We start from the raw sequence: 17,465 nt of genomic DNA, 5'->3' as shown, positions 1-17,465 counted from the left end.
CCAGCTTTCTTTTGACTAGTTTTATAGTATGGTATATCTTTTTCCATTCTTTCACTTTTAATGTGTTTATATGTAAAGTATGTTCCTTGTCGGCAGCATATAGTTGGGTTTGAACATTTTTTTTCTGTAGGATAAATTGAGATTGATTGCTTTTGGAAAGCAAAAATACAGATGGGGATAGAAGCAAAAGGTGAACTCGTATGTCATTGCTTGGAAAAAGTGATGCAGGTTACCATGAGGCCTTTAATGGAAGTGTTGGTTGATTTTTGTTCCTTTCTGTCTTAAGATAAACTAAACTTTATTGCCTAGAAGAACGTAAGACTTATAAAAACTGCTCAAAATGAAGTTATATGTGTAAGTTATAAGGATAGTATATTCATTTCCCGCACAATCCTGTTCTAAAGGCTTGTAAAATTAATTTTGAGAAAATCATGGTGTTCTGTACATTACAGACATCCAGACACACTTTGCCCTTAGTAATAGTCCCCCTGTGATTGATGGAGAGAAAGGAGAGGAAGATAAATAAAATAGTACTATAAATTTAAAATATGTCAAATCAGCATTTCATTCCCTTTAACCAATTATATAAACAAATAAACAAAAATCCAGGTGAGATATAGGGCAAAGACAGAAATATATCTTGGATGAGCAAGATAAATATACAGTTATATCAACCCATTTTTAGCTTTTAAAAATACATTTTATATGGTGATTTTAATCACATTTTTATTGAGATACACTTTATATAACATTTACCATTTAAAACTGCATACTTCAGTGGTTTTCAGTATATTCACTGTTTCTGTAATTACCACTATAAAACTCCAAAATATTTCCATCACCTCAAAAAGAAACCCAGTACCTACTGGTAGTTAGTCCCAATCCTCTTCCCCCACCTGGAAATCACTAATCTATTTTCTATCTTCATAGATTTGTCTATTCTGAACATTTAATATAAATGGAATCACAAAATATGTGACCCTTTCTGTCTGCCTTTTGCTTATGATAGTGTTTTCAAGTATATGGTGAATGTTATAATACTTATTATTCAAAGACGAGTGTATTTTACTTGAATATAATAAAACTATCTGCTCAGAATGCTGATAGATATGTGGAATAATTAGAAAAAATTCAGGCTAAGGTTTGGAAGGCCTCACTTCTAGTGCTGATTTCTTCACACAGTAACTTTCCCTGTTGTAACATGAGATTATTAATAAAGATGATATCAAAGATATCTCTCTTTAATTTCTGTTACTCCAGGAATCCCTAAGATATAAAGACATGTACTCCTCATTTTGGAAAGAGTAATTGTTACAAAATTAACTAGATATAGAAACTTTAGTTTCTAACTTGATTCTGGAGACAGAAAATTTGGGACAGCTGCTATCAATAACACTTTGACCTAATTAAAATTTAGGAAGTTAATATCAATTTCTTAACCAAGAGAAAAATATAACAAACTTCAGCCTGAGCTGTTTGTATCTGGAAAAGGGATAATGTAATCACTGATTTTCACTGTGACTTCCTCCCTGATAAAAAGCTTCAGGCGTAAAATGCTATTATAAATTTGCATATATGCGGTATGCTTTTATACTTTTATGTTTCTATCTTATTCCCTACAATATCTCCAGTATCTGGAACAATGTCAGTTGCATGCTTGGCATGCCATGTTCAGTATTTGTCAAATGAATGGTGGTCGCATGTAGGGATACATGGAAGCCATACAACTAAAGGCTGGTCTGACCAGCAAAGATAAAAAACATGTTGACTTTTCTCCTCCATTCTCGCTAAATAGCATCATTAAAATCTAAAATTCCATGTGTCCCCAGGAATAAGATAAAATGTTGAAAGCTAAAGAAAAGTGTCTTGGAACTTAAATTTCTTTTATTAATTTTGATACAACACTAGATACAGTACATTTAATATGCTGCTTTGTTGCAGAAATTAATCAGCACCAGTCTATGGTTTAAATTATACAGAACCATAGTGTAAATTAAAATATGTGCATATCTTTCTGGCTGTATTAAAAATAAACAAAAACAAAAATCAAATTAAAGCTGTGTGTTTGTTAAAGACCAAACAATCAAAAGATTTTGAAAAGCTAGGTACTATTGAGCTGGATTGATGCCCCTTGATACAGGGGGCCTTTTCCTGAGTTGGTATTGAAGTTTGGAGAGAAGAGCTGTACCTTCAGCTGGGTCCTTCTTAATGCTTTCCTTCCTAGCTACCATTAGTTCCCATCCTTTCCACTGAACCCTTCTCACCTTTCTCTCCTTTTCTCTCTTGTAATTTCTCATTCCCATTCTATCCATTACTCCATTTCCTTCCTTCCCACTCCCATCAGAAACTATCAGTCAAAGCAGAGGGAACCTTGACAATCATTTATTTTTCTCCCCCCCGAGTCAAAGTTCAATTGTAAGAATAAAAGGAAGGTTTGATGAATACTGCCCACCACTCAGACTTTTCCAAATTTCTATTTTTACCTTCTTAAAATGACTTGAATTTTCCAACTTGATTAATGCTTTCACAATCAGGACTATTTTTAAATATTCTTGTAGTATTTCTAATTGTTTTAAAAATCAAAACACTCGCTCTTTATACTTACATTTGCAATTAGTTCAGTGTCATTTATCATTTATATTGCAGAAATGTATTATAAATCTGCCATGCTGACCAGATTTTACATAGTTGACATACTTCTAGATTTCCAGTTATAGATGGTTGATATAGTTTTAGAGTTCCAGCAGAGGGAGTGGCCCTTGAATCTCTAATTTCCCAAACTTCTACTTCCTTCCTAGGACTTAACCCTTTAGAAAAATAACTCTTTTTTTCTTTAGCCCAAACCTCACATTTCCACATGGAAGAAGCCAGTGGACCAGAAGGAATTTGACTGGAGCTGGTAAGAGGATGGGTGTAGTATGTTTTGATTAAACTTCCAGAAACTGCTTGTATATCACAGAGAACCTACACATTATGCCAGTCTGGAGCTCACCTGTGTCATCTAAGTTAAGGACCCTCTGACACTACAATTATGTTTAGCTTTAAGTAATAGGCAGAATGTCTGAATCGTATTCCAATCTCTTTGTAAATTTTCTATTAATTATAACCTTGATAAATGAACTGAAATAAAACAAGCTTGTCATGTTTTTGTATCCAGAACTTGAACTGACTTTCTTCAAGCAATTTTAGTGTCTGCAACACTCAAGGTATTTTTATAACAAAACCAGCACCAGAGCTCCCATCTATGTGATAACCCCGTTTTGATTCTGAAGTTACATTGGTGCTCACAGAGCAAGTGACATTTGGCACAACCATATTTCTCAGTAATTATGAAAAGAGAAAAACTTTAAATAAATGTTTCAGACATACAGTTCTAATTTCCTGTAATTAAGGCTTGATTTCAGAAGGGAGTTCTGGTAAGGCTGCAACATACTTCATTGTTACACAAATGTTCCACTCTGCTGAGATTATAAATTTATAAGGTACCTTTCCATTAGAGAATATAGTTAACGTGGCATTTCTGCAAATATTAAAGATTTAAGGGCTCAAAATTGTCTCAAAATCTTTTCCGAGAATGTAGACTTTCAAGGGCTCTGTTTTCAGTATTATTTTTCTCTGTTCATCAGTGCAGTTCATCAGGACACCTCTGAAAGAGCAGTATTTTTCTTCCATATGTCAACCGTCATTCATATATACTCTTTATCCCAAATGTCCTTGAGAAATGCTTGTCAGTACAATAAACACAGAGGAAGAGATTATGTTACTTGAAATTTCTCATGACTCTGTAAGGCTGGGGAAACTCAACCATTAGCTCTAGGATGGTAGAATGCCAACATTCAAATTGGAAAAGGAGATCTGTTTCATGAACAGTGATGGGTAGAACTCTGAAGTACAGGCAGCCCCCTGAATTCTTACATGAACCACAGCTTTGTAGATGAGCCTCCACCTACGAGATTCTTTCATCTAAAGTCTTTTTCACCATAGAAAATTCTTTTTATCCATAGCCTCTAATCTTAGATTTCTCATTTAAAGGGCTCCAAAGGTACAACTCTGCAGTTCAACTTTGGTTAAATGAACTAGTAGAGTTAGCTTCACTCAAACTAAACTGGTGGGAGCACCTGCAATATGTATTTCAGAATAAATTTATTAGAGGTAATGGGACCAAAATTTTTTTTAAAAAAATCCAAGGACCATGAGACTGGTACTGCCTGAGATTTGGAGTAGGGTAAGGGTGGGAGTCTTCTGGAATAAACCAATCTTATGCTTTATAATACCGCTGGCATTTATTGTAAAAGGTATTGAGAGACAAAAATTGTATCTTATCTTGTAAAAAATATTCATTTATCAATATTTCTGGCACTATTAAAAATGTTCCATTTTTACTGGACAGAATCACAAAAGTATACCCAGTCAATCACTCAACAGTTTGTTTTCTATGGAGCAATAGTCGCAGATCCTGTAAATAAATAGGTGACAAATTCCAGGGGGGCACCTGTAGGGCCTGTTATATTTAAACTTTTCTGGAACATACATAATTGTGAGGTTTGGCTCTCCTACAGTCTTTTGTTTGCCATTTCCCTAGTCTTTGAACCAAAACACAGCTCTTTCCAGGCTTGGAGTGTTGAGAGAGCCCTCTTCTCCCATTGATGAAGAAGACAGGTTCACCACCGATCCATGCCCAGTGGCCAGCACGCACTTGATCATTCAAACCTAATGTGAACCAAAAGAATGTGCCAATTAATTTTATTGCATTTATACTTAGATATCATCTCCAACTATTGCTCTAAGCTCAGTTCTCACATGCAAATATGGGCCCAGGTTCTAAAACAAGGGATAGGAACTGGGAATACCCTAAGACACAAGGGGTCAGGCAAATCCCAGTTCAATTCTAGCTCTACCACTTACTTGCTAGATGAGTATCTTTGGGCAGGTTACTTAACCTCTCTGAGTTTTAGTTTTCTCATCTAAGGAATGGGCATAAAAATAGTACATTTAGGGTTGTTTTGAGGATTAAATAAGATAATGCATGTAAAGCTCTTGGCATATATAAGTGTTTAATAAATGGCGGCTGTTATTAATACTCATATCATCCTACATGCAGAAGCCCTATCACAGGGAAACAGATATTTTTTGCCTATTGTTCTTCTTCCTCGTTATTTATATTCATATTTGAAAGTAGCTTACTATGTATTATTTTGAGTCGAGAGCTTAAGATGTTTCAATCTGCTACAATTCCAATAAAAAGCAGATTTTCTCAACTTGCCTCTCTACCCCCACTGGCAAATTTTGCAAATTACACTTTAATGTTATAAAGCTTCTGTAATATTTTCTTAAAGAAGCGTTCCCCCACTTACTCTCTTTCATAATAGAAATAAAAAAAGAATAAAATGAGAAAGGAACCCCCTGCCACAGTGTGATCCAACATTCCCCAAATCAAATTTGACCATGAAAACAGTCCTAGATATATAGCATTTTACCTTCCCCCAACTGATTCTCAGTCAGTATTTTTGAGTGGAATCAAATGAAATACTTTTGGTGAGGAATGCCATATCTTCTTCTGGATTTTTTTCTTGAATTATTGATTAGATGACATGATGCCTAAGCATATTGTGAGGACAGAGCCTTACAATGAGTCATTCTGGATGTAGAGAAAACTTATCTTCCAGCCCTGTCCGTTAATATTCAGATCATTTCTGAATTTAGGGACCTACTGAGTACTACAGAAATATTGAAAAGTTAAGAGAGGGAACTGTTATAGATTATTCAAATACAATGCCTCTAAAGAGAAGTAGTGGGAATATTGACTTTGATATGCCCTGAAAATTCTATTTCTAAAGTGGTTTAAAAAGATTTGTTATTCCACTGGGAATAGTGGCTCATGCCTGTAATACCAGCACTTTGGGAGGCTGAGGCGGGTGGATCACTTGAGGTCAGGAGTTTGAGACCAGCCTGGCCAACATGGTGAAACCCCATCTCTACTAAAAATTCAAAAATTAGCTAGGTGTGGTAGTGCGCACCTGTAATCCCAGCTACTAGGGAGCCTGAGGCAGGAGAATTGCCTGAACCCAGGGGGCAGAAGTTGCAGTGAGCAGAGATCGCACCACTGCACTCCAGAGCAAGACACCATCTCAAAAAAGGAAAGAAAAAGAAGATTTGTTATTACTGTTAAAACTGTAGAACATATTAAGACTTCAGAAAAGAAGAAATAAAATTAAAATCACATATATATATTTTTTTGAGACAGGGTCTTGCTCTGTTGCCTAGGCTAGCGTGCAGTGGCACAATCACAGCTCACTGCAGCCTCAACTTCCCAGTCTCAAGGGCTCTTTCCACCTCAGCCTCCCAAGTAGCTGGGGCTACTATTCGCTGCCACCATGCCTGGCTAATTTTTAAATTTTTCATAGAGACAAAGTCTCACTATGTTGCCCAGGCTCATCTCGAACTCCTGGGCTCAAGCAATCCTCCAGCCTTGGTCTCTCAGAGTCCTGGGATTACAGGTGTGAGCCACCATACCCAGCCTACCTATAATGCTTAACGGGAGTTAAGTCATTTCTAATTATTTGGAAATTTCTAATTATATATATAATTTATTTATATTTATACATACACCACATGTATATAATTTTTTAATTCTAAATTATTTCATACTTTATATGAATGTAGGCCCTGCATTTTTACTTAGCACCTTGCCATAAATGAAATACATTTTACATTTTATATGTAATATAATGGGCATCCAACATATATTTGTTAAACGAATTAATAAACATAAGGTAATTTTCATGTCTTGATTATTTAATGGCTTGCAAAATCATTAAATCTAACATATTCCTTCATATGGCTATACTATAATTTATTTAACCATTCTTTAGTTACAGTGATTTCTAATTCTTACTTTTAGAAATATTATTGCATTGAATTCTCTTGCTTATCAATCTGACCACATCCCTATTTATTTCTTTGGGATAGATGTCTTAAAATGAATGTATTGTGTCAAAGGTTTAAGATGAGTTTAAAATTGGTTCCCTATGATGGTAAACCATGATCATTTAATCCATGGAAGTGAGTAGCAGGGTGGTGGCGCTTGTTTGTTTCATGTCCTTGCCTTGCTCCTCAGTGCAGCACAGATACTTGCCTATCCAGAAGGACTTTCTCCCACCAATGTCCCAGAGCCATCGCATGTGCTGCCTGGAGAATACAGTTACAAGGTTGCCCAGGTATCTACATGCAAATGAAAATGAGAGCATCAGCAACAAGCAGTTAACATTTCTGCATAACAGAAATAAAAATAAGTTTAAAATACACAAAAATGTATGTATGTTAAAAGGACTTTCTAAGATTTTAGTACTGTAGTTTTATTTTAAAAGTATCTGCAGGGTGGGCGTAAGTGACATCAAGGAAAGTGATCTTTTATTGTATATCTGGGCTTTCCAGCATAAAACATCAATAGGTTTTAAAACATAAACAACAGATTTCAAACATCTTTTTGGAAACTCAGCAACTGCCCACTTATAACGATTATTTATTTAATGCCAAAATACTATTCTTCTCATAAGTTTATTTCTAACTGGTATAAATTTGGAAAATACCAAGTTAATTTGATCAGTAAGGTAACCCAAACTATTTAGATAAAATTACATCAGGCTTAAATTTGGAGCTTAGTGTGTTTAGTCAAATAAACATTTAATTATGACTGCTTCATTATATTCAATAAAATGAGTATAGCTCCAACTGTCAAACCTTCTTATAATGTGTAGAAATTAAAGTGCCTGTTTTTACAAACATATATAAAATATTTTTCACAAAACAGAATTTTTTATGAATTATTTTTGCAGCTAGCTATTTTTAGAAGCAATATTTGATTGTGCCTAATTCCCCAGCGGTGCTCATTAAAACCTCTTTAAAAATGCTTTAAGTAAAAGCCAATAAATAATTCTTTGTTTCTTCTTTAAGAAAAAAAAAAGAAAGTTTCAAACAAGAAACAAATACATCATGTATACGTGTATCCTAACATTACATTGTACCCCACAAATATATATAATTATTATTTGTCAATTAAACTTAAAATTAAATTTTAAAAAATAATTTTAAGCATTTAAATAAATTAAACAAGAAAAAAATTAAATCACCATGATCTTTTTGCCTAGTTAATATCCATTGATATGAAAAGTAGGAAACAAAATTAGTAACACATTATTTTAGATAGCTATTGAATTTAATTTAATTGTATTTATTTTGCCTGTCTTTTTGAAATTCAGAACTATTTCTCTGCTTTTCCAGACTAGATATGGTGAACATAATTTGTCTATTTTTAAATGATTTTCCCCTACTAATAATAGTACTTTGCTGCTATCTGATGCAATGATGATTTCTAGGCCTCTTTTACTTAGATATATAGAAGGCACTTTGTCCCTCACTGAATGGCCTTACACTGCTGAACTGGGTTTTGTGACTTGGCTCTAATCGACCTCATTATCGATTCTCAGCTCCTGTCTGACAGTTACAGCAGGTATGATGAGGCATCTCCTCTCCTCCCCTCCCCATCACATTCAACATGGTCATTCTAATGTGCTGTAGGCTTAGAACACACAATATCAAACTTGTGTTAAACATAAGCCAAGGGAGGGCTTGAGGAGGTGTCCTAGTTACTATGGCATTTTGCACAGAGCATGAGAGACCCGGGTTCCACTTCCGATTGCCCCTTAATTCTCTCACTGAATTCCCTAATTCTCTTACTGAACAAATTACCTTACTGAAGTTCCCTCACTTCGCAGCCCCAACTTCATCATCAAAATGCAATGGGTTTTATTCAATGATATTTAACATCTTCTCTAGTTTGAATATTCCTAAAGCTATCTTTAAAACAAACTTAGTAAAATCCATTTTAGCTGCTCAAGTACAGTTTTGGTTTTCTTACTGACTCTCAAAAAAGCAAGAAATTCCAAAAGAGTGAGATGGGAAGATAGCTCTGCTTCAGGTAGTTAAAATATTAGAGCGTAGTTGTTCACAAAAGAAATATTTAGGTATTCATATGTTGATTATTTTATAAAAATATCACTCCTTTTATTTTATGCTCACATACATATAAAATATGGTAGGTATCTACATAGGTGTATATATGGATATAAAATTAAATTAAGTAGGTATACATACACAAATATTTGTATTATAGAATTAGAAACAAAAGCTTTAATTTTTCTGGTTATAGAAATAAACATCTACTTCTCTGAAAATTTTTGATTAAGTATAGGTATAATTCAGGGTAACTCTAAGGAAAGGCCAGCAGGGGTTCCAGACACTCCTGTGGGAAAACAAAATGGTTTAATAGATAATGATCTATAATAATAGAATTACCAAATGTACAATGACTGCCTGAGGAAATGAGCAGATGAGATTACAATATGTAAATTCAAGAAATGCATAATCTAGGAGTCTGGCTCCCTTGACTTAGAAAAATAATAAAACACCAATGGGGAGGAAAGAAGATTGGAGATAAAGATTGAGTTGAGTTAACAATCTGGTTAGGGACAAAGGATAAAGTAAAATTTGCTGTCCTTATGGAAATATGGGTGTTGTGAATGACCTTCTGTAAAGGACTTTCAGAAATATTTGTTAAATGAATGAATCTATAAATGAGGAATTTGATCATATTTTAGGTTTGCCTTGAAATGTTAGTTTGATTTAAATCCAACTTAGGGTCCATAATTTAATAAAAATCTTAATATGTGTTTGCAGTGAGAGAAAAACAATTATTAACACATAATTTTGAAAATCTACTTTGTGTAACCTCAACACAGTTAAAATAGACATGCTTGTCAGTACATCTGTGATGAGAAACCCACTATACTTAGGGGATGTATTTTAGAGAGTATAATGATGAAAAACTAAATTCTGTCTCTTTCATTTACTTCCATATATGACTGTGAGGAAGTGATTTTGCTTCCTTGAACCTCTTTTTAAATAAATCTGTAAACTGTAGATAAGAGACATGATGGAAGGATCAAATAAGCTAATACATGTGAAACAATTTCACATACTATCAATATAAAAGTAAGACATTATTGACAAGGAGGCATGTAGAACTACGGTCAGGCTAATATAAAAGGGTCACGGGTGAAACTGCTTAAAAACCAAGCTGCAGATGAAATCTTAGATTAAGCGCATGAGAAAGTACCTATGCTTTTAAATTAATTTGGGCCTTGAGTTTATTATTGTGATGATTGAATGGTACAGTATTAATACATTTGTGAAGAACTCCTTGCTACTCACCGATAGAACCTACCCATAATTATTAATAGGTGGATCAATAAAATGAAAACAAAAGATGATGGGAGACTGATGTAGATTTGTCAACATGAGTGCATCGACAATGTTATTATATTGCTATTATATCATAAAAAGTGATTTTTGACAACAAAAAGGTAGACTATTATAATCTCAGGATAAAGAACAGTTCTTTAAAAAAAACACATTGGCAATCTGACACCACTATCAATGACTGAATGGAAAAATATCTCTCAATACATACTGTCCTTACGTTTCTCATACATAAAGAACCAATGAAAGCTTCATTATAGACCAGCTACTTGCATTGTCCTTTAAGAACCACTGGAAGATGAACAAAAGGTTGCTTCTAAACTTCAGGTTGGGAAGTTCTATTATGTTCATCTACATTTTATCAACAAATCAACAATTTAATCTTGATAACTTTGGCTGGAGTATAACCACTCTTTCCCTTAATTTTGTAAGCAGAGACACCAGAGTATTCTCCCATTTGTTACATACTGCAATCATCCTGCTAGTTTAGATAGCTTTTGATCAACACCAAAGCTCTTTCCTCAAGGAGGAAAAAAGACCAATACTGGAGCTTTCAATACGTAAAGACAAACTAAATGACATCTAGTTAAGATGTCATTTTAACAGCTTAAGAATGTCTTCTTTTTTCTTTAACATATAGCACTATGGAATTATATGTGTTTAAAACAATTATTATTTGTAAAAATGTTAACATTTTATCTTATTTGATATCACCAATGTAACAACAACAAACTCCTGAAAGCCACTGTTTAACCTCTCTGGTGACTCTACTCACAGTTAGAACATGAAATATACCAGTGAAGAAAACGGTTTTGCCAATTTTTAAAAACACTTTTAAAACATTTTATTAGCTTTTAAAAAACTAGGTATAATTTACGTATAATAAAATGAATAGATTTTTAAATATTCAATTTGATTAATGTTGCCAATTGTATACACATCCATTTAATAACCACTTAGAATAAGACATTGAACACTTCTCTCACTTAAGAACGTTGCCTCATGCTGTTTTCTAGTCATTCCACAATCTTACCAGAGATAACAATTTTTTATTTCTAACAACATAGATTATATTTTATTATTTATATATATGGAATTATATAAGTATTCTGTTGTGTAGGGCTGCTTTCTCTCTACATTCTATTTTTGATTTATCTACAATTGTTGGAGGTTTCAGTAGTTTATTCCATCACTTATAAAATAATTTATAAAAAAAAAAACCAATTTATTCTCTTGTGGATGAAGAAAACATCAAGTACTTCTAAACATCCGTAACAAAAAATAACCTAAATTAGTATTACTATGAATAAAGTTGCTATGTGATACTTTTATAAAGCTTTTTTTAGCATATATTTTTATTTCTTTTGGTTAAATACCTAGGAGTAGAATATGTTAGGTCATAGGGTAGATGCATGTAACTTTATAAGAAACTGCTAGACCGTTCTACAAAGTGATTGTATCATTTTACACTTCCACCAACAACACATGAGAATTCTATTTGCTCTACATATTTATCAACATTTGGTATTATCTACCATGGAATACTATGCAGCCATAAAAAAGAACAAGATTATGTCCTTTGCAAGGACATGGATGGAGCTGGAGGTCATTATCTGCAGCAAACTAATACAGGTACAGAAAACCAAATGCTGCATGTTCTCAAAAGTGGAAGCTAAATGATGAGAACACATGGACACAGAGGGGAACAACCCACATTGGAATGTGGAAGGTGAGAGGAGGGAGAAGATCAGGAAAAATAACTAATGGGTACTAGGCTTAACACCTGGGTGATGAAATTATCTATACAACCAACCCCCATGACACATGTTTACCCAGGTAACAAACCTGCACATTTACTCCGAACATAAAAGTTTAAAAATTAAAAACAAATTTGGATTGCCATATTTATAATTTTAACTATTCTAGTAGGTGTGAAGTGGTATTTCATTTTGGTTTTCATTTTTATTTACCTAATATCTAAAGTTTTTGAGCACCTTTTCATTTATTTATTAACCAACTGTATTTCATTTTGGTTTTCATTTTTATTTACCTAATATCTAATGTTTTTGAGCACCTTTTCATTTATTTATTGACCAACTGTACATCTTGCAAAAACTCCCAATCATTTACTATTGTTTGAATTGTCTTTTTGTCATTGATTTGTAGAAGTTGTGTGTACTTTCTGGATTTAAGACTTATTAGGTTTATGTTTGAGAATAGCCTTTCCTGAATGTGGTTTGCTCTTTCATTTTCTTAATGGCGTCTTTAACTAAGTATAACATTTTAAATTTGATGAAGTAAAAGATCTGATCAATAATAACCAGAGACTTCCCTAGTCTCAATTTCCAGCCATGGGGCATATTAGTCCAATTGTGTTGTTTGCATAATATCCAGGTTGACCAAAAAAAAAGGGAGAGTCAGGGATGAGCACATATGCATTTTTAAAGTCCTGGACTATATACATTTGGTTGTCATTACCTGACTACAAGTCATCTTTTCTTGAATGTTCTGTTACCTAGTAAGCCTTCGTCCTACTTGTCCAGCTGTATAATCATCTCTATATAATCGTATTGCTAGAGGCCCGATGCTATAAGGCTTTTCATTGCTATATACTTTCAATTAAATGGGCACAAATTCTTATCACATAAAAAAAGATATCAGAACTGCAATGCTGCTGACTCAGAAAATCTCTTTCTGATTTCCTCACAAAGACTGAGTTAGAGAGGAAAAAAGAAAAGAAAGAGAAACATGGCAATGGGGCAGCTTTTACAGAAAAGAACAAAGTCAAATATTAGGTAGGTACAAAAGTAACGGCAAAAACTGCAATTACTTTTGCACTAACCAGATACATTATCAAGGACACTCACAAATCCATTCTGAGCTACAGAACTCCCTCGGGGCTCCTAAAACAAAGCCAAACAGATATTAAACACTCAATACTTGTTGAATGAATGAAGCAACTGTTGACTTCCATAAGAAAATAGAGAAATAGTGGAAAAGAAGACATCAATCAAATGTGCAAAAGGGTTCCTTACTGTTCCCTGCAAGCTTGGGCAGCTGCATTCCAGGTGCCTTTCTGCTCTGTGATCAAGATGTGACAATAGCCTGAGTGATGGTGCCACCCAGCCGGGCAGGATTTGTCCTCCACATCCTGAAAAACAGTTCTCTGTGTTCACATCATAATGGTCTTTTACGATCTGGAGTCAGCTCAGCATAAGGAGCCCTACGAGTCCCCTAACTTCAGTCAAGTAGTTTTGTCACCACAAAGGGAGCCAGCCCTAATCCCAATTCTTCATCTTGAGAAACGCAATAGCTTCTTACAGAAAACACTATCACAGTCAGCAACATTTCAACTTTACAACTTTGACATTCTGATAACCAAACAAAACAAGTAAACATGTTAAATGACATTGATTTAACTAACGTATTTTGTGATTTTTTTGTAAAGCCACTTTGGGCACATTTTTCTTCTTAGCCTTCAAGTTGTAACCTTGGCAGGAAGATGTAGCATGAGTTGAGTCATGCACCAGATCATTCCCCTTTATTAGCTTATCAGAGAGCACACTGCAAGTAAAGGTGCTTGGCTGCTCAGCCTGTCTCCCACCTTGGCTTGGGGACTCCAGGCTTTCCAGGCAATCCCATTGCACTGATACAGCTTCTGGATGCCTTCTTCAAAATGGAAGAGTCCCTTTAATTCCAGAGTGCAATTCTTTGGAAAGGAGGTCAAATGGTCCTTTGAGGAGAAAAGGCAACTTAGCAATTTAGAGTTGTCTTAAGGAAAGTTGCTCACATATTCATCTCCTTTGGGTCATCATTTGTTGAGTAGCATTTGTGTTGAGTAAACTGTCCCCCCAACCAATCTTGGAGGCTATTTTGTGAATTAAGTGTGTTTATGGCCCAGCAAACAACTTGTTATAAGGTGAATAGGAAGGAAAAAAGATTTTCATACCTGTCTGGGGAAGTGTGAGCCAGTTGTGGATTCCACCTTATCTGCTTGAGGCAGTTCTGCCCCCTTAATTGTCTTTTGGGGCTGACTAGTGATGGATACTTTGGCCTTCCTTTTCTGACTTGGAAAACTGTCATCCTCCAGTTTCAAGGAAACGATCCCATGATACTTGAGGAAACCAACAATCAACAACAATAAGGAAAAAAGAAACACCAAGATAGCAAACCAAATAACGAGCAATTCAAAAATTTGGTCAAGGCAAAAAGATAAGAGTATTTGTTTTTCTGAACACCTAAGCCTCTGATTTCAAAACAATTTTATATAAATGTAAAAATATAAAATATTAGTTTCACTAAATACTTGCAGCCATAAATATAAGAAATTTAGCAATTCTGTGGCTATGCTTACATTATAGATGACGTCTGTTCCATTTCTATAAACAGAGGATGGATGAACCTGAAATTGACAGAGAACAACATATGAACAGAATTGGATTGACTAATAACTAGCAATAGGGTAAAACCACTCAGCAAGATCTTGCTAATGTCTGAACAATTAGTATCTTATGTGCAATATGTATCTTAAGATTTTCCATGTCCAAATCTTTGGAATTTCAGAAATCAGTAGGCCTAAACAGAATTTGTTGTATGGATTCACACATACACAGCTCCAGTCAGGGAGGAAATATCTCTTTATTTTTTGGTATATCTATAGTACACAGAGGTCCAAGAATATACACACACACACACACACACACACACACACACACGTGCACACATGAGAGTGTGCAGTGGTTAGAATGCTGTGTTAATAAGGTCAAAGCCATGGCTTCCACACCCAGTTGCATCATTTAATCTCCCTCTATTTTAGGGTCACTGGTCATTCCCTATTTGTCCTGGTCCCAAAAGGAATCAAAGCAGAAATCATACGGATAAATCAGCATTATCTATGACCTCAGTTAGTACAATTAAAGAAGCAAGGCAGCCTCATGATCTTTGTAAACAGAAGGCACTGCATAACTGTGCAAGGAACCATGGCCCCCACTCACTATGAAAATCAAAACAGCTTCTTCAGTGTTTCACAATACTTAACATCTTTTGATTCTTTCAGTATGTATTCTGCACATCAGCTCCCAAAAGGTCCCCATCCTTACTGTTTTGCCATTCCCACGGGTCCTAAGCTTCCTTTGAGAAAAATGTGTAGAATCAAAGCCCCACAGGGTGTCTCCCCTGGTGACTGCTAGCTGCGTGGAAGATGGAAGAGGTCTTCTTTCCAGATGAAAGGAACCAGAAGTGGTGGATGAGGAAGACCCTGGGGGCAGCAGACGCCAAACGCCCTTCTCCCATGTTCTGTGCTTGCTTTGATTGGAGGAATATGAAGGATGGCACTGTCCTGGAGGCATGCAAGATGGCAGGCGGTCAGTTCATTTTACACAAACAGATAAGGGATCATATTGACACAGCTCCTGGAGCAGCTTGTCATTAAACCTAGATGGATGGTTTTCCCACCAGATGTTGCCTTTTTGCCATTTGCCAAAAACGCCTTTATTCTTCATCAGTTTACATCCAGGAAATCTGTGCCCGTCTGCACATCTATTGAGTGATTAGAAGGTCATGAAATCGATTCCATAAACTCCAAATAAAAATCACTGTTATAATTTTATAATCATGCCATACACTGGGGGAAAAGTCTCACCTCTCTTATTATAGTATACCCCAATATACAAGTTTATTCACTGATTAAGTAGTATTTCACAAGGACTTTATTCATTTCCTAGAGGTAGAAACTGGAATTGTTTAAAGATGTCATAGAATTAAGTTGTATTTATAAAACTTTGCACTTAGTTGCAACAGAACAAAGACCCAGTAAATCTTAATAGAGTGGCTTCTATTAGAAACCTCACCAATTAGTATTTCTGGGAAGGCATAAAAAATTTGAGGGCAGAACCCTTGTCTGGGTAGTGTCTATTTCATATATAAGATGTGTATATCATGTCTTTTGTATACTTCACGTGACCAGAAGATTCTACTGGAAAAGAAATAAATTTGTTGAGGAAAGGTAGGGGGGAGATGTTGCGGAAACATGGATATTACAAAGAAAAGAGGAGAGTGCCCATTTTTATTATAGAGTAAGAAAGGTAATAGATTCCAGGCAAGAAAAAATATAGACCATAGGGCATGACAGGTGTAAAAATGGGGGTATAAGATTGAGTATGGTATGGAACACTTCTCAAATGCTAAAAAGACAACTAACTGGAAGGCATTTGGCAGAAAAAAATCACAGCACCAAAGACTTTGGCTGGTCTTTATTTTGTTTAGTTCACAGGTTGTTCTTTAGCATAGACAATCCAGGATTGTCTGTTTGGCGCTGCCATCCAAAGTCATTCATTAATATTCTCCAGCTGCTCCCAAATTCCCAAGCCAGCTGCATCTTTCACATCTATTTTTTTCTCCAATTCCTTCCTCTCTTAGAATTTTCCTGGTCACACTACAGTGGGGGCTCAGATTTTAGGCATTAAGAGCACTCTTTAACAGAGGAAGATAATTACAGCTCTACAGACTCTGGGGGAAAATAATTGTTGATAGATTCTCACCAACACTGTTTCCCCCTCGGTGAGAACAACAAATGGGTAGAAAAAAAACCACTCCGGCCCTGACTTGTTGCTTTTCTCAAGCGATCATTCTTAGCAGGAGGAAAACCACATGAAGCAGAAACCAGAATAAAGGGCCTACATCACGACTGAGGGTGCTTTCTTGACAAGAAATTAAGCATTTTGATTTGAAGGTGTTATCAAGCACATTGGCTGTTGAAAGCAAGAGCTACAGTGCCAGTACGGCTCCTGATTTCAAGATGAGGATCAAAAGAATACCTCCTTTTGAGTCCAAAATTTTCACTGCAGCTTTTGTCTTTGTGCCAAGAACTGCATTCACAGGGGAGTTCAGAATTACTTCAAAGACCTCATCATCTTCCTCTAATCCGTCATAGGTAATTGCTATATTCCACATCTTAGTTGACATTCCTACAAGAAGTAAACATTTTAATTACTCTTTAATTGCTATTTCAATCACCTAGGTGTCAGAGAAATATATTAATTAACATGTCTACAGCTAGACTGCAATAGCCCGAGTGAGCTATTGTACTGCTACCAACTCACTGAAGTCCTGCTGTTCTCCCAAATAATATGAAAAGACCACATTTGTTC

At 35.2% G+C, this 17,465-nt stretch overlaps 1 protein-coding gene across 9 annotated transcripts in view; it reads right to left on the bottom strand.

Moving 5' to 3' along the window:
• Positions 1-2,395: 2,395 nt before the first annotated feature.
• FREM1 (FRAS1 related extracellular matrix 1) overlaps positions 2,396-17,465 on the bottom strand; it is a 191,757-nt gene continuing 176,687 nt past the window's right edge. For 7 of the 9 annotated variants that reach the window (XM_032300158.1, XM_032300156.1, XM_032300157.1 and 4 more), the window contains 8 exons: positions 17,133-17,282; positions 15,417-15,655; positions 14,672-14,719; positions 14,267-14,431; positions 13,922-14,050; positions 13,353-13,468; positions 7,136-7,221; positions 2,396-4,710 (listed from right to left, as the gene is read on the bottom strand). In XM_032300158.1, the coding sequence (XP_032156049.1) occupies positions 4,511-4,710; positions 7,136-7,221; positions 13,353-13,468; positions 13,922-14,050; positions 14,267-14,431; positions 14,672-14,719; positions 15,417-15,655; positions 17,133-17,282 (1,133 nt within the window). In that variant the 3' untranslated portion in view covers positions 2,396-4,510. The other 2 variants (XM_032300159.1, XM_032300161.1) reach the window with 2 other exon arrangements.

This window comes from Sapajus apella, unplaced genomic scaffold, assembly GCF_009761245.1.
Source record: "Sapajus apella isolate SASKATOON/1434 unplaced genomic scaffold, GSC_monkey_1.0 scaffold42, whole genome shotgun sequence".
NCBI classification, from domain to species: domain Eukaryota; kingdom Metazoa; phylum Chordata; class Mammalia; order Primates; family Cebidae; genus Sapajus; species Sapajus apella.
The sequence above is the reverse complement of the archived record's forward strand: the minus strand, read 5'-3'. Positions and strand labels throughout refer to the sequence as shown.